Source organism: Rhinocladiella mackenziei, assembly GCF_000835555.1.
Source record: "Rhinocladiella mackenziei CBS 650.93 unplaced genomic scaffold supercont1.2, whole genome shotgun sequence".
In the NCBI taxonomy this organism is placed as follows: Eukaryota; Fungi; Ascomycota; class Eurotiomycetes; order Chaetothyriales; family Herpotrichiellaceae; genus Rhinocladiella; species Rhinocladiella mackenziei.
Window position 1 is genome coordinate 2,372,400 of NW_013550603.1, and position 22,171 is coordinate 2,394,570.

General features: G+C 51.5%; 8 protein-coding genes and 1 non-coding gene across 9 annotated transcripts; 4 read left to right on the forward strand and 5 right to left on the reverse strand.

Moving 5' to 3' along the window:
• Nucleotides 1-624: 624 nt before the first annotated feature.
• On the forward strand, nt 625-749 carry Z518_02654. The gene has a single exon. It is a non-coding gene; the product is annotated as a tRNA-Leu (tRNA).
• A 928-nt stretch (nt 750-1,677) lies between these two features.
• Nucleotides 1,678-3,153, forward strand: Z518_02655 (uncharacterized protein; the record flags this gene model as incomplete). Its single annotated transcript, XM_013419682.1, has 1 exon — nt 1,678-3,153. One exon carries the CDS (start codon nt 1,678-1,680, stop codon nt 3,151-3,153), a length of 1,476 nt encoding a protein of 491 aa, XP_013275136.1.
• A 2,737-nt stretch (nt 3,154-5,890) lies between these two features.
• On the forward strand, nt 5,891-8,901 carry Z518_02656 (uncharacterized protein; the record flags this gene model as incomplete). The annotated part of the gene is made up of 4 exons (XM_013419683.1): nt 5,891-6,293; nt 6,374-7,149; nt 7,285-8,125; nt 8,270-8,901. The coding sequence occupies 4 exons, from the start codon at nt 5,891-5,893 to the stop codon at nt 8,899-8,901; spliced, it is 2,652 nt and encodes an 883-aa protein (XP_013275137.1).
• A 1,929-nt stretch (nt 8,902-10,830) lies between these two features.
• On the forward strand, nt 10,831-12,475 carry Z518_02657 (uncharacterized protein; the record flags this gene model as incomplete). The annotated part of the gene is made up of 2 exons (XM_013419684.1): nt 10,831-11,236; nt 11,292-12,475. The coding sequence occupies 2 exons, from the start codon at nt 10,831-10,833 to the stop codon at nt 12,473-12,475; spliced, it is 1,590 nt and encodes a 529-aa protein (XP_013275138.1).
• A 425-nt stretch (nt 12,476-12,900) lies between these two features.
• Nucleotides 12,901-14,682, reverse strand: Z518_02658 (uncharacterized protein; the record flags this gene model as incomplete). Its single annotated transcript, XM_013419685.1, has 1 exon — nt 12,901-14,682. The coding sequence occupies one exon, from the start codon at nt 14,680-14,682 to the stop codon at nt 12,901-12,903; it is 1,782 nt and encodes a 593-aa protein (XP_013275139.1).
• Nucleotides 14,683-16,019: 1,337 nt separating this feature from the next.
• Z518_02659 (uncharacterized protein) lies at nt 16,020-16,298 on the reverse strand (the record flags this gene model as incomplete). The annotated part of the gene is made up of 1 exon (XM_013419686.1): nt 16,020-16,298. One exon carries the CDS (start codon nt 16,296-16,298, stop codon nt 16,020-16,022), a length of 279 nt encoding a protein of 92 aa, XP_013275140.1.
• A 115-nt stretch (nt 16,299-16,413) lies between these two features.
• On the reverse strand, nt 16,414-16,857 carry Z518_02660 (uncharacterized protein; the record flags this gene model as incomplete). Its single annotated transcript, XM_013419687.1, has 1 exon — nt 16,414-16,857. The coding sequence occupies one exon, from the start codon at nt 16,855-16,857 to the stop codon at nt 16,414-16,416; it is 444 nt and encodes a 147-aa protein (XP_013275141.1).
• An 868-nt stretch (nt 16,858-17,725) lies between these two features.
• On the reverse strand, nt 17,726-17,989 carry Z518_02661 (uncharacterized protein; the record flags this gene model as incomplete). Its single annotated transcript, XM_013419688.1, has 1 exon — nt 17,726-17,989. The coding sequence occupies one exon, from the start codon at nt 17,987-17,989 to the stop codon at nt 17,726-17,728; it is 264 nt and encodes an 87-aa protein (XP_013275142.1).
• Nucleotides 17,990-20,138: 2,149 nt separating this feature from the next.
• On the reverse strand, nt 20,139-20,988 carry Z518_02662 (uncharacterized protein; the record flags this gene model as incomplete). The annotated part of the gene is made up of 5 exons (XM_013419689.1): nt 20,139-20,180; nt 20,234-20,317; nt 20,370-20,402; nt 20,458-20,505; nt 20,557-20,988. 5 exons carry the CDS (start codon nt 20,986-20,988, stop codon nt 20,139-20,141), a joined length of 639 nt encoding a protein of 212 aa, XP_013275143.1.
• Between the last annotated feature and the right edge of the window lie 1,183 nt (nt 20,989-22,171).

Below are 22,171 nucleotides of genomic sequence, written 5' to 3' on the forward strand. Positions count from 1 at the left end.
GGCTTCTTCATTGACCCGGAAAGATGCATGACCCAGCCACTACAGGCCCTTACTGAACGATTCCGCCTTCAACATCGAGGCAGGACTTTCCGGACCTCCTGGCAAAGAGATATGCCAAACTTGCTAGGCAGTCATCCTTGGGCTACTCCGTCAGACTGAAGGATGGAAGAGACTCGATGCCAGTCCCAAGAAGAAATTAGGTCAAGGTTCTTGTTCGTTGAAAGGAAGACTATGGCAAGAAGAGTGTTTAGAAATGACCGAGCGGGGAATCAAGGGGAGCCTGCCATGCAAACGAAGAATGCGTTCCACACAAGAGCTAAATGTCCCATTCGCATAGGACAGGAAGAAATATCAGCACGTTGTAACATTCATTATATCCCAGACCACTCACTCCACAGTAGAAAACCAACATTGGACCAAAACTTTGCATTTTTGTGAATCTTGGGTGGGTAGATGCCCATTAGGTAAGCCTACGTGCGCCTAAAAGTTGAACATTTTCTCCATTGCCGCCCCTGCTTCGCCCCCCTCACTTCCCCTCACCTCAGTTACGACTATGCCGGAAAACCTGCCGTGAAGATATAGAAATATGTTAACAAGTGCCCAGAAACCGCTTTGAATTTGAACGGTGAGGTGGCCGAGTGGTTATGGCGCAAGTTTCAGGTTCACCTGGAGCTCTGGCTTCGAAAGGTTTTCTTCGAATCCGCTTACTTGTGGGTAAAACCGCGTGGGTTCGAGTCCCACCCTCATCAATTCTTTTTGAACCTTTCCTTTAATTCTCGATGGGCTTTGGGGTGTATTTTTGGGAAGCCTTGGGGTGGGGAGCAAAAATGGGCGGAAGTGAAATGGGGCTTGGCTTTCAGATGAGGAACAATGTGTACATATGGTCTATAATAACGGTCGTGTCTCTTTCTCGAGTAAGATACTTTTAGGAGCCGATGGAATTGTGCGGGAGGAAACGGGTGCGCCAACGAGAGGGCAAAGATACGAGCTGAACCGGCCTCCATTTCTCTTTCTACATCTGAAGCATTTGTTTTGCAGGACTCGATGCCGAAGAGCAATAGAGCATTGCAAGGACCTGGGAATCTCCTGGCCTTACTTTCCATGAAAGGAAAGTCCAGAAAGAGTGTTTTCAGCACGTATCCTGAATCGGGTTGAATGCCTTTCACCCAAGACGAAGAGATTTGTCGGGGGCAAGGCTGACAGCGCTCGGGCCCGAGCATGCCCCCACAAAACATCGACCGAGCCACCGAATGTGTTTGCCTAGATGTCGGCTCTTGTTACGGCGCTCTGTAGATCCCCTGATCAGCCCATCCAAGCTTTCAATTTCGCCTCCCATTCCCAGGCACCCCAAAATAACGAAATCAAGAATCGGGATTGGACTGGCAAACAGCTTGTCTTTTTGCCTTTCTATGGCGCATCAGTCGGTTCACAGAAAGGATGTGGCGCCTTGAGCTTCTCGCAGCTTCGAGCCACGTCGCCGCCTTTGCTGCGTAAGCTGATTCGTGCCTCTGCGCTGCTATACGTAGGAAATGTGTTTGCCTGGACGCGGGGTCATACTCTCGTGATGCAAGTTATAAAAGATCTCTCCTTTCCTGTGGCTTGAATTGCATCTCCTTTCACACATCATTTCCCCATCAACCATCATTTTGCTTCGTCCGCAAGTCAGACAGGAACCAAATGCCTCCTATCTATTACCTAAATCCCCCCCCAAATCCTTTCTGGGATTTTGTCGCCGGGATTGAAGATCACCCATTCTTCACCCATTATCGGGGCGCTGTTCCACCACCACCACCAGCTCGCCCTGGAACTGAACAAACCCAAACTCAAGCCACTGCTACTGCTGCTGCCGCTGAGGCCAGCGAAAAAGCCAAAGGCAAGCAACCAGAAACCTACGTCGAGGATCCACCTGAAGTTGATCCTTCAACCATCCGTCCTGAAGGCAAAGACAAAGACACTAGCATGCCATTCCGTGGTCGCGGTCGTTTCGCAAAGGCCTTTGAAGGCGACGAAAAGGACGACGAGAAGGGCCGTCATCGAGGCGGTCCGGGCTGGCGTGGACATCATGGCCACTGGAGGGGGGGTCACCATGGGCCTCATCCTTTCGGACCACCCCCATTCATGTTTGGTCCACGTTTTGGCCCATGGGGCCCACCACCGCCACCACCAGTAGGAGGCCAAGAAGGTCCGGAGGGCCGTGGTCCATTTGGCGGATTTCGTGGACGCGGGGGTTGCCCTCGCGGCCGTCACGGACATCATGGCGGTCCTCACTCCCGCTCACCACCACGCGAGCACAGATCGGGTGGCTTCGATCTGAGCGCTTTCCTCAACAGATTAGGCGAACGTCTTGGTGTCGACCTCTCCTCCGCCGCCGAAGGACTAGGTCTCGACCTTGACCGCTTCAAATCGCGCTCAAATGACAGCGATTTCGAACCGAGAACCGACATCTTCGACACCACTACCCAATACATAATCCACATATCTCTTCCAGGTGCGAAGAAATCTGATGTCGGTGTTGAATGGGATGGTGAGCATTCCGTTCTCCGAGTCACGGGCGTCGTCCATCGCCCCGGCGTAGATGAAGAAACAATGACGCACTTGGTTGTCGACGGCCGCAAGAGAGAGACGGGCGTTTTTGAGAAGAACGTGCGTCTAGGTACACAGAAGGAGCCTGCCTGCGTTGATGTCCAGGGCATCACCGCCAAGATGGTCGACGGCGTCCTCGTGGTGCAAGTCCCCAAGGTTGAGAAGAAATTTGAGAAGAAAGAAGTCCGTGTTGATGGGTCGTCGCCTGAAGTGTCCACCGAACGGCCCGAGGACGCGTACATGAATGAAAATGACTTGCTCTTCGACGCCCAGGAAGACAGAGATGAGGAGATGTACGATGCCGAACCAACTCGCAATCGGCCCTTCCCAGCGAAGGCGACTTTGAGCGAGACGTCGAAGAGCAAGCAAAAGGAAGCCGAACGGGAAGCGAGAGATGACCGCTCCGAAACTGTGGGGTTCGAACATGAAAACGAAACAGTCGAGACTCTTCCCAGGTATGAAGCTGAGGATACCAGTCATCGCCAGCATGCCGGGGAAGAGGAAATGAGCGATTGGGAGAAAGCCGGGTCGGAGGATGAAGGCGAGTACGTCAAGATCAACGTTGATTAGACGGTACGCTGCCTAAAACCCCAGGGAAGAAATTAGGGAATATCGTCACAGAGGTGTTAATGAAAGGTCTCTTTTGTTTGTTTGGCGTTGGCAGGGGGTGGATTCTACCATAACATGGCTCAGTATGGGTGTCTCTTCTGCATGCCAGTGCGGCAGAGGAGGACCAGAAAAATATCAAAAAACATGATGGCGGTCTCTCAATCGCCAAAACACACATCAAGCAAGTTCTCTATTCTTGGTCTTCCGTGGCTTTTCTTCGCGTCTCTACATCAATAACCGCGTGCCGAAATAATTGCCAGATGGGATTCCTCTCTGACACATCGAGAAATCGCATCACGGCTTTCACGGTTGAATTGGCAGGCAGGTACATTCTTCTTGTCTCTGTTTTTCCCCTCCTCCATGACCCAAGTTGCAAACACGCCAACCCCTTCACCCAACACAACCCCTGTACCAAATTTGCCGTCGACTTATTTCATTGCGCTCGGATTCGGCTGTTCAGTCGCCGTCAATGTATGGCTCGTCTAAAGAGCCATGGTAGAATGTTCAACCCTGCAGTACTAAGTTGACACTCCTCTTGCAAAATACTTCATTACTGACACTGCCCATGCCGGGTCGTTTTCACTCTCTTCCTTGTTGGTGCGGTGCCGGCGACACGTTGCGCCGTTGTCTTTCCTACTCAAATGTTAGGTGGGATCGCTACAGCCGGAATTGTCTCCGCCGCGCTCCTGGTCCTATGGTCGTTCATGTTCGGCTTGGTGGAGGCACAACTATCATTCGAGGCCTCTTCATCGACATGCTCACGACAACGCAACTCGTATTTTCCGTCATCATGCCTGCGACCGTAAAGCATATCTTGCCCCTATCAGAAGCGGAATTGCTCTTTGCATTGGACATCTTTACCGTAAGTTCCTACCCACCTTCCTCTTGAAGCATTCAACCGGCAGGCTTCAAATCCAGGCCTAGGATGACCTTGAAACACAATCAATCGTGCCGGAGAAAAGGACGGGCAGACCAAATGTTGCATGGGGTACACTTTGCGACTATGCCAGAGTCCACTTCGAGCCAAAGGGACGACCGAGACCATGCAGGATCTTGGTGACTGAGAGTTTGAAGCATGTGAAAGAATAATGAGAGCTAAATACATCATATATGGAGATACTTCAGGCTAAAGGATATTTACTTCGAGCGCTCCACTTCAACAGGTTTGCTTGTCTCACGGAAACAGTCACTGCTGCTCCACTACAGAGTCCCAAGTCTACTGTAGGTTTCATCATGAGACCTTTTTCGAACGGTCGGTGAGACTGAAACATCTCGACATTAACGGCATATGTCTTGCTCATGAAGAGAATGTAAGTCTCCAGAATGACGAGGCCGGCATTCGTCATCAGCAACTGTGTATTCCGTGCTGGCAAGTGGATGTCTGACAGGAATACTGTTCAAGAATCATGTTGGCACGTGTGACATCCAAATCCATCAAGTAATGTTCTTTTGCCCTCGACACGAAGAAAACGTGTCCGTCGTTGAAGTCTTTCCCCCAGGAACGAACCAATCGTTTGATACCGAGTTTATCAGGGGGGCTCAGCGGCTGTGACCTTTTTAGCGGTGAGATACCACTTACACTGACGCGGATTCCCCTGTTGGGCTACCGAGCTGATTCATCCGACCACCGATCCCAATACTAACAGCTGAACAAACATGTGGCTCGGACAGCAAAACCTAGCTTTTCACAGTACTTCATCACTTCGATCCGAAGGTATCTCAACCGGATCATCCGGTCAAGAGCAATCCCGATAAGCACGAAACCAGAAACTCAACTCGCTTATCTTTTGACATTACTCCCGAACCAAATTGCCACCATCGACAAAAATTTTTTCCATCAAATTTTCAGTTTCATCCACCATCGATATTTGCAATTTCCAATGCGTTCGCATTTTTGCCTTGTCAGATATCAACGCACATGCTTCTCAACTTGTTGGTGGGCGGCAGGATCCATCACTCTTTATGTACCCTCTTGGGATATCATTATCCACCCGCGAAACTGGCCTCTAGCTGGTGGCTCCTCCCCCTTTCCACTCTTCTCGTCTCATCTTCTTTAGGTCTCATTGGCAAAATAAGCCCATCATTCACTCCACTATGGGTCGGCCATCCCTACCAGTTGTTTCCACTTTTTATCGTGGGAACACTATGTACGATATCAAACGAGCAAGGGAGAAAAAAAAAAAAATTTTTTTAAAAGAAACGTCTTTTGATATCTATTTGACAGTGCCCATCGCCATCAACAAATGCCTAGATCTTATTTGTTATCGAAATGCTCGTGGATCTGTCATGCCATTTCCCATGCATTCCTATGCCACGACATCTGGTTCCATTCATTTCCTCAACGAGTAGTGCCCATGTGCGCTCAGGGCGTTGAGTTGCCTCCGACCGCTTCTGACCCTATGATTCCAGGAGAGTTCCTCTGCAATTTTGGAATCTCTTTCTTCTGTTTTGTGACGTGCCAGCATTGCTTTCGCCCTTCGACTCTCGTTTTATTAATCCAAATCCCCGAAACCACTGACACAAGCGAACCTTTACGTATCCTATCGTTCAGATCCAACGTCAACCGAATCATACCTCTCGTCAAAGCCACCAAAAACACACATCTACACTAGGCTGGCTCGGCTCGCCTTAATTTATCGTCCCATACGTATTATCTAACTCGATATATATATGCGCTCCAGCCTGACGCTCTCGCCAAATGGCTGAAGAAAACACTAAACCAGCACCGGGATCCGAGGATACCAGCAACAACTCGAGCGCCAATATCAGTCGACAGCACAGCTTCAGAGGCAACCGACACAAAGTCAAGTTCAGCAATGTGGACAGCAATGACGAGGAAAAGGACTTGGATGGGGGACCTCACACCAGAGGGAGCAGCGATCGGAGGAAAAGTGTACCAGAAATTCGGATTCCCGGAGAGGAGGACGTGGCCGATCATGTCTTGATATCTCCAGATCGGGTGGGAAGAACGAGTGCTGCGGCAGCTCATGCTCAGAACCGGGCTAATCGACTAGCCAATCGATTGAGCAATCTCGTTTCGAGTTCAAAGACGACGACTTTGGACTCGGCAGCGAATACACCGCTGGCTACACCTCCACAAGGTAAGTGGATCAGACCAGACGTACTCCGATCAATTGTATCGTTACCATCCTTCAGTGGAATGCTGACCAGATGTGACCAGGGTACGCATCACCCAACACTTCACCACCAACGAAGCCACTCAATGACTGGATCGTCAATGTCGATGACATCCCACTTGCATCGCTTGACAAGGAAAAGGACAAACGACCCTACGCAATCCACGACGACACGACGGACGATGATACGGATGACGACGATGAACCCAAACCGTTAAAGCGCACCAATGAGAATGTCGAAGAAGCAAAACGACTAGTCAGGACATTGACGGCCCCCCATAATAATCTGTCAGGATGGCAGAATCAGCCCCGATCAGGCACACAAACTCCTGCCATCGACAAACGTCTCCACGATATCGACTACATCCCACCACCCGACGAATATCGGCCTGGCATCTTCGGGGCCATCTTATCCTCGAAACTCGCAGACCTCAAGCGTGGCGGCATCACTCGACCCCGATACTACGACGACCCATCCTCCGGTGCTGCGACACCTAAACACTCCCATTCCCCCAAAGACCTCTACTCGTACTCTCGAGGGCACTCGCGTGTGACATCTGAAAGCGGAGCGTACCACGACTCAACACCATCCTCAGGTCGAGCCACGCCGTCATCCAAACGTCCCAAATGGTACGACAAAGGTCCCGCGAACCAGTCGACGGGCTCGATGGCGACGTTAGTCGCACAGGCGTCCATGACGTCCGCGGCCCCCGTCTCGCCCGGCATCAGCGACAATATTCCCCGCCCGCCCATGAACAGGAATCGTTCGAGTAACAGTATGATTGCGACGGCGGTGGATATGATCAAGCATCCCGGCCATGTAAGCTCACACATCACACACATGTCCCTCCCCCCTCACATAACCTCCTTGGCCTGTACGTACCATCTGTATTGTGCCCTGATTGGAACACAGCAAAGGAACGCCCATACTGACGCATGATGTGATGTGCTACAGCACTTCCACCACAAACACCACTCCTCCTCACCATCTATCCGTGCCGAAGAAATCCGCGTCATCCAAGACGTCGCCTCCATCATCGCCTGCCGCAAATACCTGAAGAAACTCGCCCGTGTACTCATGGCCGTCGGCGCCCCCTCCCACCGACTGGAAGAATACCTGAAAACCTCTGCCCGCGCGCTCAACATTGACGGGGACTTCCTGTACGTGCCCGGCGCCATGCTCGTCTCCATCAACGACCCCATCACCATGAGCACTGAAGTGACCCTAGTCCGCGAATCGCAAAATGTCGACCTCTCGCGTTTCGAAGACGTCTTTGCCATCTACAAATGCGTTATCCACGGGAAGTATGCCGCGGAAGAAGGCCTCGACGAAATCGAACTCATCATGCGAATGCCCGAGATGCACCGGATTGGGGTCCGGATTCTCGCGTACGGAATTGCCGCTATAGCCGTCGGCCCGTTTGCGTTTTCGGCGCGCCCGGTCGATTTCGCGCCGAGTTTCGTGCTCGGATGCACGCTGGGTGTTTTGCAGCTGATCGTGGTGAACCGGTCGGCGCAATTTGCGCACGTGTTTGAAGTTCTAGCGGCCGTGTTCATTTCGTTTGCAGCCCGTGGTTTGGGCTCGATTTACGTCAGCGGGCATGAGGAGCCGGTGTTTTGCTTCTCGGCCATTGCGCAGAGTAGTATCGCGTTGATATTACCGGGTTATACGGTTCTGTGCTCTGCGTTGGAGCTGCAGAGCAAAAACTTGGTCTCGGGTTCGGTCAAGATGGTTTACGCCATTATTTACTCGTTGTTTTTGGGGTTTGGAATATTGATCGGGACCGTCGTCATGGGTGAGTTACTCCCCCCCGGTTTTACTCTCCTTTCTCCTTTCCCATCTCACATATCATCCTGACCTCTACAGAAGGGGGAGAGTGTGTGTGAGAGAAAAGTACAATCCCCTACGGAACATGTTGGCTGACTTTTTATTGCTCTAGGCCTCATCTACCCCGGCGCCCAGTCCGACGTAACCTGCCACATCCCCTCATGGTGGAATTCCGGCAGCCTCAACTACACACTAATCTACGCGCGCTTCATCTGGGTGCCCATTTTCGCCATCTGCCTGGCAATCATCAACCAAGCCAAATGGCACCAAGTCCCCATCATGACCCTCATCGCCTTCTGCGGCTATCAAGCCAACTTCTGGATCAGCACTCAAGTCATGAACAATGTCCAAGTGGCGAACGCGATCGGCGCCTTCGCGATCGGAGTCATGGCAAACTTGTACTCTCGCTTCTTCCACGGCCTAGCGGCCGCAGCCATGTTGCCCGCGATATTCGTGCAGGTGCCCTCGGGCCTCGCGGCGAGTGGGAGCCTCGTCGCGGGGATTACGAGCGCGAATCAAATTACGGGCAACGCCACGGGGATCAGTGTGATTAATAATGGCACGGCGGGGTTCTTGGATGCACAGGACGGATCGAGTGCTGCTGCCGATGTCTATGGCGGGACGATCTTCAATGTTGGATATGGTATGATTCAAGTGGCGATTGGGATTAGTGTCGGGTTGTACCTGAGTGCGTTGGTTGTATATCCTATTGGGAAGAGGAGGAGTGGATTATTCAGTTTCTGAACGATATTAAAAAGAAAAGGCAAGGTCAGGAAAGTGGCTTGTTCTTCCCATGATTGTGCACTTGTCCAAAACAAACAGCGTTGTCATAAGGGGTTGAGTGTCAACGGGCTGGATACTTCCCATTTATTTGACTAGAACTCCAAGTCAATTGGTCCCTTCGCTACGCGTGTTGGGAAACACACTAATCCCCATATCCCCCGGATTACTGTTAGCTGGCCTGGTATTCGTGGGTGGGTCCGGGGCGTATGAAGGGATTGTCAAACAGGGCTGTTATGTATTAATTCGGCTTCTGTTCCCTGTCCAAACTTGACTGAACCAATAAGACGTAAAGTTTCCGTACGACGGTAGAACTACTTACCGCTGGTGTCCTGACTCATGCTATTATACGAGTGCTCAGCTTTAGACTTGGATTGTTCGAGTTCAAAGGTCTTAGCATACATCATCTTTAGGCCTGTTCCGGCCGTAGTTTGTTCGTCCAGGGACCAGTTTGACTGAGATGAATCTCCCACTGAGGAGTCCAGCGGCATCTGTTGCCAGCCACACACCGGTACTGCCAACAAGCTCGGGAATCTCTAGAGCGAAGCGCGTAAGAAATTCTGCGCGAAATGATAAACAAATCATTTGATGGGATGATATGGCTCTGGCTATGTGACAGATGAGTCTAACTTACCGACAGCCATCCCTGTATCGACGGCTCCTAGCTGTGGGCCACGGGCATTGACAATTGTGGTTACTCGGCAGTCGCACATTCCATCAAATACTGGACGGAGACATTGTATAGGTGCCACGAATGTTCCGAGCCCTGTGCTGAGGGTGATGACCATGCCCTTCCCCTCCGCTCTAATCCTAGGAAAAGCTCGGGTCACGAGGTCGGCGCCTTGACATTGATCCCGAAGTCATTCCACCACGTGGTAATCTGGGTTTCTGCGATCAGTACACCTTCTGTGTCGACTCCTGCATTGTGGACCAAGACGTCTGCATAGCCACATCTTGCCTTGACAAAGTTGTACAGAGAACAGAGCTGTGACAGCAGCTTCATCGGAGACTAAAGTTGGGTCTAGCTATGGCAAAAGCTGTGACAGTCCCACAGGGCACCAATCCCAGCTGCTATGCCTGTGATTATTACTATCTTACCATCCTGCTCAGTCTTGCGCTCTCTCGAGAGGTTCGGATGAAGAAATCCTTCATCGTTCTCGGCTCTACAATCTATCATCTACGTGTCGCAACAGGTCCAGAGCGCCTTGCACAGGGACTGCAGACTGCAAAGGCTCAGTCAGGTTGATGAGCTTATCAGAAGATCGATGAAATCTCATCTGGCCCGTCCCCCGTCACACTTTGCGTTCCTTAGCCTGCACTCGTCGCACGCCGCCCACACTCGGAGATAAAGAAGGAAGCATAGAAAACGGGACGGGGGTCGCGGGGACGACAAGAAGAAGAGGTCTGCTTCCGAGAGTTCAGTATGGTATGTCGCGATCCTGCCGCCTGGAGTATTGCGTGGCCTGAGGATGTTAATCTCTACAGCAAGAAAAGCTTAATGCGACGACTTACCCAATCTTTGCAAAATGCTACTCGCCTTTTTCCACCACCAAGGCCCTTTGCCTCGGCCCGCAGCGTCAGAGAGTCCCCCTGAAACGGACGATAAATTCCGATCTTGATCCAGGTTTAAGTTTGAGGTGCACTCCGTTGTTGTTGAAGCGATCTCTAGCATCGTATTTAGTATCTCGTACCTCGTATTGGGAGGCTGCCAACCAAGGAGAGACATCCCCGCTTCGGATCGAATTGATAATACAGAGCATCGTTCATAGAGCGTTCGAAGATAAAGGATAAAACCTAGGCTCACTGCAGCGTTTCGTAACTGCTCTTTCTACATCTGACCATTTCCACTTCAGGCTTGTCGACAGAACTTCCCCCTCCCTTCTCATACCCAATATGATCCAGTTAGGGCTTCTCGTTCTCTTTTTTGTCGCAGGATCTATCGCTTTTACTGCTGTTGATGCATTCTTATCCTCACGTCGCCATGCCAGGCAAGCCAAGGAAAGCGGCTGTCAGGCTCCTCCCAGATTCCGGCACAAATGGCCATGGGGAATGGACAATGTCCTAAGATTGATACAGGCCGACAAAGAACATAGAGTTCCCCAAGAGGTGATGAAAACGTATCACGAGGCGGGGCACGCTACGTTTATCTTGACGATGCCAGGCAGGACCAACATCGTTACGCATGATCCCAAGAACATTCAAGCGGTCCTGGCCACACAGTTCGACGACTTTGAACTCGGGCCCCAGAGGCGGAACAACTTCTACCCCATGCTTGGAGTAGGGATATTCACTGCAGATGGTAAGACTTGGTAAGTACCCACCCATCTCGTCTTGTCTACAAGACTTGTCGGCAGCACAACGGGTCGTTGCTTACGGATTTATCCTGCAATCTAGGGAACACTCTCGCGCCGCCTTAAGGCCCCAATTCGTCCGTGAGCAGATATCGGACTTGGAACTCGAAGAAAGACACATTCAAACCCTTTTCCAACATCTGCCAGTAGATTCGTCAGGGTGGACTGCTGCCACAGATCTTGGGCCTATCTTCTTCCGGCTTACCCTCGACACCGCCACCGAATTCCTCTTTGGCGAGAGTGTCCACGCTCAAAGCGCCGCACTACCCCCAAATGCTTCAGCGCTACCGACGGCTTTCAATCACCATGACATAGGAGCAGATTTCGACCACGGCACATCTGTCTTAGGTATCCGAAGTCGGTTGGCGGGATTATACTGGCTCTATAATCCACCTTCCTTCCGCAACGCGATCCGTGCGGTACACCGTTTCGCAGACGACTGCATCGAGCGAGCCGCCCAGGACCCCTACTCCGATAAAACAAATGACCGTTATGTCTTCCTCAAGGAGCTCCTAAAGCTCACGGACGACAAAATCGAAATCCGAACTCAATTATTGAATATTTTCCTCGCAGGGCGAGACACCACAGCGGGACTCTTAGGCTGGACCTTCTGGGAACTCGCTCGCCATCCTGAGGTCTTCCGCAAACTCCGAGCCACGATTCTCGAAAACTTCGGCCCTTATGGCTCCAATAAAAAATTCACCTTCGCCACACTCAAGTCCTGCACCTATCTCCAGTATGTCATGAACGAAACGCTCCGTCTCTATCCCTCCGTCCCGCTCAACTTCCGACAAGCTACTCGGGACACGACCTTGCCTCGCGGCGGCGGACCCGACGGCATGAGCCCCGTCTATGTCCAACGGGGCCAAGAGGTGAATTACTCCGTGTACGTCATGCATCGACGCCGTGACATCTGGGGCCCGGACGCCGACGAGTTCGTGCCGGAACGCTGGTCTAGTCGTAGATTCGGCTGGGAATATTTGCCCTTCAATGGCGGCCCACGCGTGTGTCTCGGCCAGCAATTTGCCCTCACCGAAGCTGGCTATGTCATCTGTCGGATCCTACAGAGGTTCGATGCCGTCGAGAAAAGCGTCGCTTCGGACGAGGAATTGCATCAGTATAGTCTGACAACAGCTCCCTTGACCGTCATGGTCAAGCTCCATCAAGCCGCCGAAGCAGACAGATAAGCTCTCCGGTTGGTTACATGGGACGAACGCGTGAGGGCGCTCGAGATAACGCCTACCGCAAATGCTCTGGACACGTCCGTGTTGCTTCTTGGGACGGAAATCTAGCTATCTATCAGTAATTAGATGGATGTGGGTGGTTCGACTACCTTGGACCCCTCGGCGCGAAGAGCGTTGGCTTTCTGAGAGCAAAAAGGGAGCCTCCCAAAGAGCGAGGAGTCATCAAAGAGAAACGAAGTGAACGAGCAAAGTAAAAGGCAGAGAGAATTCTAGGTCTTGAATATCTAGGCACCTTTAAGTTTCCTTGTGGGAATGGACGTCCTTTCCTTGCCTTGTCCTCGCATTTGGCCGGACAAGTTTGGCCAACTGAGAAGTCGTCAGTAGTGGAAATCCAGTCCCCCAAGGAAGGAGAAGAAGAAGGGATTGGCTCATTGCTTCAACTTCACCCTCATTCTCATCCCATCCACAGGCACACTCGTGACTTGATTGAGACTCCAGACCTCTCGGTCGGGATGATCGGTCCCATCACCTTTCGGTATTCCCTCAACCTCTACACGACCACTCATCCCGACCTTCTCCCAGCTGAACCCTCGAACAACCGCACACATGACGACTTTGGCCTCAATCATCGCGAGCTCCTGGCCGATACAGTTCCGTGGCCCGCGCTCAAACGGCCGCCATGCCCCCGTGGGCAAAGACGCGGTGTAGTGGTCATCAAGCCAGCGTTCAGGGCGGAAGATATGCGCGTCAGCACCCCAGACGGCCGGGTTTCGATGGATCAGGTACTGGGCACAGTAGATGCGGAGGCCATTGATGTTGACTTCTCTTTTCTCTGCGGAAGGTGAGGATGAGGTGCGAAGCACGACGTTCACGGCCGTGGGATTGTCGGAGGAGATCTCGGGAATGTATCTCGCGGTACTGGCGGGCGGATGTAATCGGAGGGATTCCTTGATAAAAGCAGATGTGTACGGTAACTTATGGCCGAGAATGGCTTCTGCTTCTCTTCTGCCCTCGTCGTCCTCGCGGCCCAGGATGTCGAGAGCGTCAAATTGATGGCCGTTGTCGCCTTGGCCGAACACCGCATCGTGCTCGGCGACGAGTTGGGAGAGTATCGCGGCATGGGGTTCAGACCATGAGGCTTTGGAGAGTTCAAAACACAGCCACTGGATCATGGTAGCAGTTGTGTCTTGTCCGGCGAAAAGGAATGATTTGATCTGCGAGACCGTGTTGCGGATCAGCCCTCTGCTAGGAGTCAGGCCCGAGAGCGCAAGACGGGTGATGGATTTCTGTTGCGTCTTCTGGGGTGAGTCTTTGGGCGGTTTCATGTTCCCATTGTCTGGAGACGTCTGTTCGGCGGAAATCTGCTGGCGAATAACCCGGGCCAGTTCGTGGTTATAGACTTGTTCGTAGAACCATGATTTCGTCGGCCTGACAGGATCGATGTAATGCAGCGGATTGAATCCTTGACCCAATTTAAATACTAAAGTCGAGAGCAGTCTCGAGGCGGTCAGCATGCCCAGGGGTCCTTTATGGCCTTCACCCTCCGGCAGAGACTGGGCTTGAAAGTCCTTCTCGATGGTCAATTCCGTGATGATATCAGTGGTGAGATCCTGAGTGTAACGTTTGAGAGGAAAGACTTCGTCTTTCTCGGCAGAGGCTTTGAGGCGGTCCACGAAAATGCGCGTCTTGGAGATGATCAGTGGATCCAAGGAATGGAGATGAGAGGGCGCAAAACCTCGATTGAATCGTTTTCGAAGATTCTTCCATTCCTCTCCTTCGGCGATGATCAATGACTCGAGACCTACCAGGCGATGCATGGTCTTGAGGGTATCGCTTTTGGGGGCCGAATACTTGAATTGCGAAGTCGGCTGGACCAGAGCTTCGGAGACGGTAGGGTCTGCGACGATCAGAAAGCATCGATCCACGGGCTCCATATCCATCAAGAACGCGTCTGGCCGACCGAGAGAATCCCAGACTTGCTCAAAAGCATAGTCCGGATGACGATTAAGGGCCGGATTGAGCTTCTCGCCCATATTGATCAGATGGCCCCACATTGGATGGCGGGGAAGACCAGGAATATCGAGCCATCTTTGGCGAGCTCGGTAGGTTCGTAGGATGAGGTTGGAAAGTCGTAATGTGAGATAGACGACTATGAGGGTGAGAGCGAGAATGAAGCGGTTGTTGGTGGGGGATTCGAGAATGTGCAGCATATTTTTGGGCTAGAGTCCAACGGGCAGAAATGATCTGATATTGACGGTGCACAGCTTAACTCGGTCATAAGCGTTTGAATCCAGCCACGAATACCTCTCAGCGTTGTCAAAGGGCCCAGGAGTAAAGATATGTTTCGTCGTTGCCCGTTTCATTAAAAGCATGGTCAATCTCCAGACGAAAGGCGACAAGCGAGAGAGATATATAGTGCTGGCTCCTGGTTAAGCGATTGGTTGCGAGGTGAGCTGACTCGGCAGCCAGAACCCGGCTTCTGAACCACACAACCCTGGAACATGCAGAATGGTGATCAGGGGATCGGGTTTCTTGAAAGGATTTATCCTCATTCTTACTGGATCAATCCTACTGCAGCCGATAGACAACGCTGTGATGCGCTTATCAAAGTGGAAACCAAGGCCGCCTCCCGTCGATGGATTATGGCGGTTGTAAGGACGCAAACTATGGAACAATATCCAGCGTCCGCACAACTTCGAAGACATGTCCCATTCACAGTTATAACTCGCAGCTCGCTCTCTGGCTCGGAATCGTACGATTCACAACCGAAAGACCAACATCTCGCACCTATGCTCCTTTCCAACCGGCCAATCCATTGAGCACCTCATGGATATCCAATGTCAATCCCGAATCGATCTGATCAATAGATTCCTCACCCGTAAAACACCCCAAGCCTTTCACAGGTCGCTGACCAGTGTTCCGACTCGTCGAGTCGACTCGCAAGACTCGCGAGTCGACATCGACGCTAGACTTGGTTGTTAAGCGAGCCAATCAGGGCAAAATATCTTGGAATTGTCGGATTATAGATTTTCCGGATTACCGGTGCTACATTGTTAGAGGGGTATTTGCTGGTCACGTGGGGCAGAATTTACCAACACCAAGGATTCCTATACAAACCGAGCGACAACGGGGTCAGGATAAATTGGCGGGTGGCAAGATTGAGCCGAGGTTGGTGGCCCCCGGATATGATATCCGGCGCCGTCGCGAGTCGCTCGTGACTCGACAACTCGGAACACTCGCTGGCGGACGAAGGAATCTTGATCTTGAGGATATCTTGCGACCAAATAATTAGAGGGATGAGTACACATACCAAGAGGTTGAGATAGAAACCACCACTGATACCGGCACAGGTTAGGGCATCTGGACATCTCTTCTGGTGGGATTATTGGCGTTGACGTGGATGCGCATCGGGTAAGCGACAGGTGTCGAGTGGTTGACGGTAGTCCGAATGCTGTTTGCATTACCAGAGTCATAGACATTCCATTTGGTGGGGTATTCGAAACGACGAGTTGGGAGATCGGGCACGGAAGAGGACTAGGTCATTGTTTCAGGTGCCGAATGTCGAGTTGTCAATGATCCAGGCAAGGCTGCCAGTGGCATTGACAGCGAAGTTAATGTCGACAAAGATATCTGTGGCCGCTTTGGCAGGAGGAGCAATGGAGAAAGACGGCTGTGTTTCACCAAGATCATCGTTAGCACAGATATCGGTAGGATCTTTCCATGCAGTCGTATTGGGCTTGCTGTCGTTGTTGGCATTTTGATAGTGTATCCGTTGGCTGATATGTGAGGTAGCAGTTGCTAATGACCGAGCGCATCCACATTGCATTTTTGGGAATTCCTGTCGCTTTAACAATGACGTCTGCGCGCTGATCGATACTCAAAGTCACGACCTCAGTGGTGTATGGAACAAGAGGCACGAAATCGTAGGCGATAACTTGCAGTTAATGGTTGTCGATGCTGAGGACTTCCGCTCCGCCATTGATCAAACGCAAACGATATGTCTTGCCGTTGGTGAAGTGGAACTTGGCATAGCCTGCGTTGAGTGTGCACTTGGTGCTGTTGCTGACAAGGGAGCAATCAAATGTGCCTTGGCCGTTGATGAGGTTGGTATCCGAGTAAGGCGCAACCTTGCTCAAGTCCGTACCCATAACGTGCCCGACAAGGTCACAATATTCTGCGTGATAGTCGTCGGTATGTCGAACAGGACCGAGGGCCTCGTGGTCGTCAGCATTCGTCGGGCCGTAAATTATCATGGCACCGAAGAGACCGGCTGCGTATTCCACCGAGGAGAGTTCTTGTATGGATTGGTATTGTTTGCTGTTCGGAACCCACAGGGAAATGGGTTTTGGAACAGTTCCACCGTTATCCCTCAGAACCACTGCCATGACCACCAATTCCGGAGGCGCCGTTGCCACCTGCATCGCTCCCATTCGTCCTTTTGTCGGGAGCAGCGTTATCTCCGGCAGTGTTACCCCCAGCATCGCTTCCCGTAGAATTTGATACTCTCGACCCCCCTCTTCTTATATTTGAGCTTCTTGGAGCACTAATGAATTGAGGAAATTTAGGGGCGCTGGGCTGGCCATTCTTTGGAATAGTTCCCAACAACGCCTTCCCATTTGTTCGTGATTGAGGACGATCCCATGTGCCTGAAGAGATTTTGAGTGGTTGAATAGGTCGACGTGGGAGAACTGTTGGGAAGATGGTGTTTGAGATTGGGTGAGAAAGAGTTTGAGGGGAGAGTTCGACTGAGAGCACGGGTGACTCGTGGGTTGTAGTACTCATCTTCAATGTGATTGTCGTCGTCTTTGAGTGAGTGGTCGTCATCAATGCGTTAAGGGTTACTGAAATTATAGCCGGACTGTACTGAAGTAGTCGAAGATTGGACCGCTTCAGACGTAACATTGGTGGTAAATAATAAGGCACAAACAGTTTAAAGAGGAGTAATGAGTGACGCATCTTGGTCAAATTGATACCTGCGCAACCGGCCAGGAAAGAGATGAATGCGGCGATGCTTATCGGAAGTTCCGGCTTATCGTTCCAAACATGTCAGTCGTAATTCGCGGTATTTGCTTTCCTAAATATCAGAGGTTCTTCGAGCAGTATGGCTACCCAGATTGCCGCCCAATAGTCCATCAACGCTAGAAAATTAGTAAAAAATAACAGCGAGGTTGTTTCATCCAGCCAATGCACAGGCAGTATAGATGAACACCAATTGTATTCTAGATCACTCGAGGAATTTGGGCGCCGAACCGATCAAGTCGTTGAAAGTCGACCCCAGACGAATAGGTGGGGGGGAATCATATTGCCGATACCTCCTAGAACTGCAATGACTGCACAACATTGTCCAAAATCGCCTAGCGGAGAGTAGGCCTGGACAAGCAAAGCACCGGAACCAGAACCTCCTTGTGAATTTGTCCAGGCATCCATGTCCTGCTGTGACATATCGATGCCTGAGACAACGCCAGGTCCCAGTACAAAAGCAAACGTGAAAGAGAAGACCTGACCTAGGAGGGTCATGGTGAAAATCAGAGACCTGGAGGCTGTGGCTGGCCAGTAGACGAAGAGATCCATACCCAAGCCCGCGTACGTGGTGGCAGTAGAAATACAGAGAGAAAAGAAAGGACAGACGATTTGCGAAAAGGGTGCGACTATCCCCAACACTCGGGTTAGTCAGGTCGAATTTCTTCGCCGATATTTCGAACAAAATGGAGAACGAATTGGGTTGAGGCAACCAGACAAATAGAACTTGACCCCCCATAACGGCGACCAGCAAAGCGTAGCCTAACATCACGATGACATTAAAATGACAATCAGCTAGCTGGGATACCAGCTCGTGCCGTAACGGGACCAGGCCATAGTACGCACACCGGAAAATGGTCCCCCCCGTTGTAATCGAGGCCACCGGAAGGGAGCCCAATAGAAGCCCCAGAGCTGCGCAAATGGAAGAGTCCGTGAAAGAAAGCTCAAAGACCGCTGGGCCTAGCACGCCGAGTGTCGCATCGTTGATGGCTAAATTAATGGAAATCCCGAGTTCGAAGGCCTGGAGATATGCAAACCACGAGATGTGTCGCTTCTCATGACTTTCCACTCGTTGTATTCCACGAGTCTCGATGTGTACTTCGACAACGCACGCTCAAAAGAACGCACCCAGAGGGGAATGCGAGCGGGCCGGGACGAACTCAGGGGTCTGTCGTGATCAGAGGCAAGGTCATCAGCGGGAGGGAAGGAGGATGGTTGCGGTGGCGGTTGGGCTCGTGTTTTCTCAGCATCAAGGCGATCAACCTGTGTGGCCATAGCAGACGGCGGCGAAGATGGTAGAACACTGCGGCACACAAAAAAGATGAGACTCGACGCCAATCTGCGCAGGACGACAAACATTGGCATGCATGAAACCGACCTTTATCGATGTAGGAGCTAAGAGGGTCGCAGGTATTCGACAGTTGATGGACTGGCCGATGCCCAACGTTGATCGGTTGTTTCGCTTCGTGGGCGGATGGACAACTCGGACGAACAGGTGTTCATGCAGAGAAAGCCCTTGAGCCATTTCTTCTGGGATTTTCTAGGCTGTCGAGCAGCGATCTCGCCACGCTTATTGGAGGCTTAGAGCGGACTGCAGTCGCAAATGAAACCGGAAGGCATGACCGACTCTAGCGGTAGCGGGTGGTGCAAATGGCGGTGGAGTCGTACTTCAGTTCATGTTCAAACGAAATGTCGTGCGACCTGAAGACGGGCGAGGCTGTGGATCAGCAGTACAGTACAGAAGCGAAGGGACCTGAGGTTGGAGGTTATTAATTGCAATGGCATTTTGTGTGAGTCACAACATCGCTCTCCTCGACATTGTCTATGAAGGTGAAGGGAAGGCGAGGGAAGGGCGCAGGAAGGGCTTTGAAAAAAAAAATTCCCAGGTCAAAGTGCGGTCGTTTTCTTAGGGCACCCTTTGCCAAGCACGTTGGTATTCTGATTGGCTCCTGGCGTCAGAGGCCTCCTGAGTGATCCGCTCAGAGTTTGTTGTACTGTCGAGATAATACCAGTCCCTTGACGGCTTGCGACAGAAGCTCCTGGGCTTTTTTCGTCACTGCTCGCAGCCTCAACAAATGTGAATCGAGATGTATAGCTGACCACTGACCGCTCCAGAGTCTAACGGATGTGTTTGGGTCGCTGCTACCGCCTACTGAATACAAGCACCAACTACCACCACTAGGTGGCTTGGAGGGCTTGACGCGACACGGACCGGAAACCGCCTTGTGATTGGCACACACAGTAGCGCATGGTTGACGGATATCCGAGACACTTGAGCCACCCTAAACCCATCATCGACAAACCGGTTTCGATTCATGTCCGGGGAAACACAAATTGGGGATTCGAAGAGAAACAATGTCAACCAGAGGTCCAAACGCCCCCGGGCCAGTTTTCATTATTGTGACCTGATGCATGTCTCCCTCCCTTCATTCGTTCGTGGATACATTCATTCGTGCGCTTTCTACCATGCTGCTGGCACTCTACTGTCGACGTGGGCAATTCAATCTGTGTCTCTGTCGCTGAACAAGATCTCCCATTAAGCTCCCACCCCCCCCCTCCAAGCTCAAACCGACGGGAAGAAAAAAGTTGGCTTAAATAACCTTCCAACGCCTGCGCTTCATGTTGTTGTACACACTCATGACCTGGATCAGCTGTTCTTGAAATGCTCTTTGGCGTATTGCTCGCATGCCTGGAGATAGTTCGAGTCAATGGAAGGTACGCGTAAACTGAGGCAAAACCGACCTTTGCTGGCTTGCCTAGTTTGGCACCAATAGCTTTCCACTTGTTCGCGTCATATTCTTTGATGGCTTCTTGAAGTGCAGCTGACTGCTAAAGTCAATTTGAGTCCAATGTCAGCCCAATGTGGCCCATCGCCTACCTCATCCTCACCAAATTCTGCGTAGTGCATATCCTAACATGGCATCAGCGCTCGTTGTGATAGAGGAATTCGTCAGTGCCAGTCATACCTTGTACCAGTGCTTCTTAACACTGCCTTCAGTGCGAGCAGGAAAGGCCTGGCTGTCCGTAAGCATGAGAATGTCAGATAGATGTCGAGCACCATGTACTTTAGCAATCTCACTCCAACTGAGACCAGCATCACGCATTTGCTTCAGCTTTTGCTCCTCCTGGGGAGTCCATGGAGTGTTGGTTCGGCCCCGCTTTTTGCCCGTTTCTTCGGTGAGCAAGGCTGGGATAGAAACATTAGGGTTTGCTTCGGCAGCCATCGCGGATCCAGGAGGAAGAGTGTCCAACTTGGGGCTGTGAGATGCTCGTCGCTTGCGCGGGTTTGAAGGGGACGATGGAGGTTGAAGCAAGTCCGCATTCGGTTTGGGTGCCAGTGGCGCTGGAGGCGCTAAGACTTCTTTGCTGGCTGTATTTGGCGATGTGGTGGCAGGGCCTTGTTTCTGGCGTTTCTGAGGAGGAGGAGTCCTGATGACTTCAGCTTCAAGGCCAAAGCGCCGAGGGAAAGAGATAGTAGAGAAGAATAAATAAAGCATCCGAGAGGTCAATGCAACAAGGCTTGACTTGATATGTAGATCAGGATGTACCAGCAGTGAGAAGGGGACTTACGACATGGTGACGAAAGAGTATCGACTTAGCAGAGGTTGAAGGAAGTTGAGGATGCCATCGGCATGGTCAACGGAGTTCAGGAATGCCCCCTTGCGCAAAGACCAGCCACGCGAGCACCAGGTGCTAGGGAGAGGCCAGGCGTAGGCTTAGGGTTCAAGGCAACCAAAGGTAGCACAGCAGCGGGAGGAGTTTGGTCTGGCTGTGCTTGGAAAGGCTGTTTGGAGTGATGGGCGAGACGAGACCGGTTCCGAGTTGGTCACAGCCAGGAAATAGATGTGCTTGTGTGTGGTTCTCAGGAATATGTGTTCGTGTGCGTGTATCTTACGGGAACGAGGATTGTGACCGGGGGGGGAGTGTGACTAAAAAAACGAAACCAATCAATGTTATGCACAAGAGGAAGAGTAGGAAAGCGGGCATGGGAAGAGACAGTACGACAATATGCCACCCGCGTAGGAAAAGTCTCTTAATTAAATGTATTTTTCTTTTTTCCTTTTTTTTTTTTGGGTGGTTGTCTCGTGTCTTGCGATGTCAAGAGGGACAAGACTCAAGCCTAGGAGGGGGTTTACGGATTGAAAAAGTACTAGTTCTTAATGGTCAGCGACTAGGCTGGCGGTGACGATGGCAGAGGGAAGTACGGAGTACTAGGAAAACGGCGAACAGGAAGGAGCACTTGTGGTAGGATCAATCAACAGAGTTGACAGGTCAAGGGTTAGCCGGAAGCAGCATTGTTAATGTAGATAGATGGGATGGATGGCGGGACTGACGTTGAAGCGAAGGGTTGTGGCTCGAGGTCAGCGGTGCAGGTTAGGGCAGAGTAGGAAAAGAGGCAAGGCCACTGAGGCGCTTTGGAGCAGGGTGCTGGAAACTGAGGAACGGGAATGGACAGAGAGAAAAGAGACTGGTCATATTTTGTGTTTTTGTTTCGATTTTCTGGGTTAGAAAGGATTTGGTGACTGCGATGAACTTTTTTCTTTTTTGTCGTGTGAGGCGCGCATGAAAGCGATGCAATGGAGGGACTTGGGGCACAGACAAGGAACAAGGACCTGGAGGGCACATGCCACGATAGCCTATGACCAGGGTGTTGGATTGGGTTGAAGGCATGGTCCACAG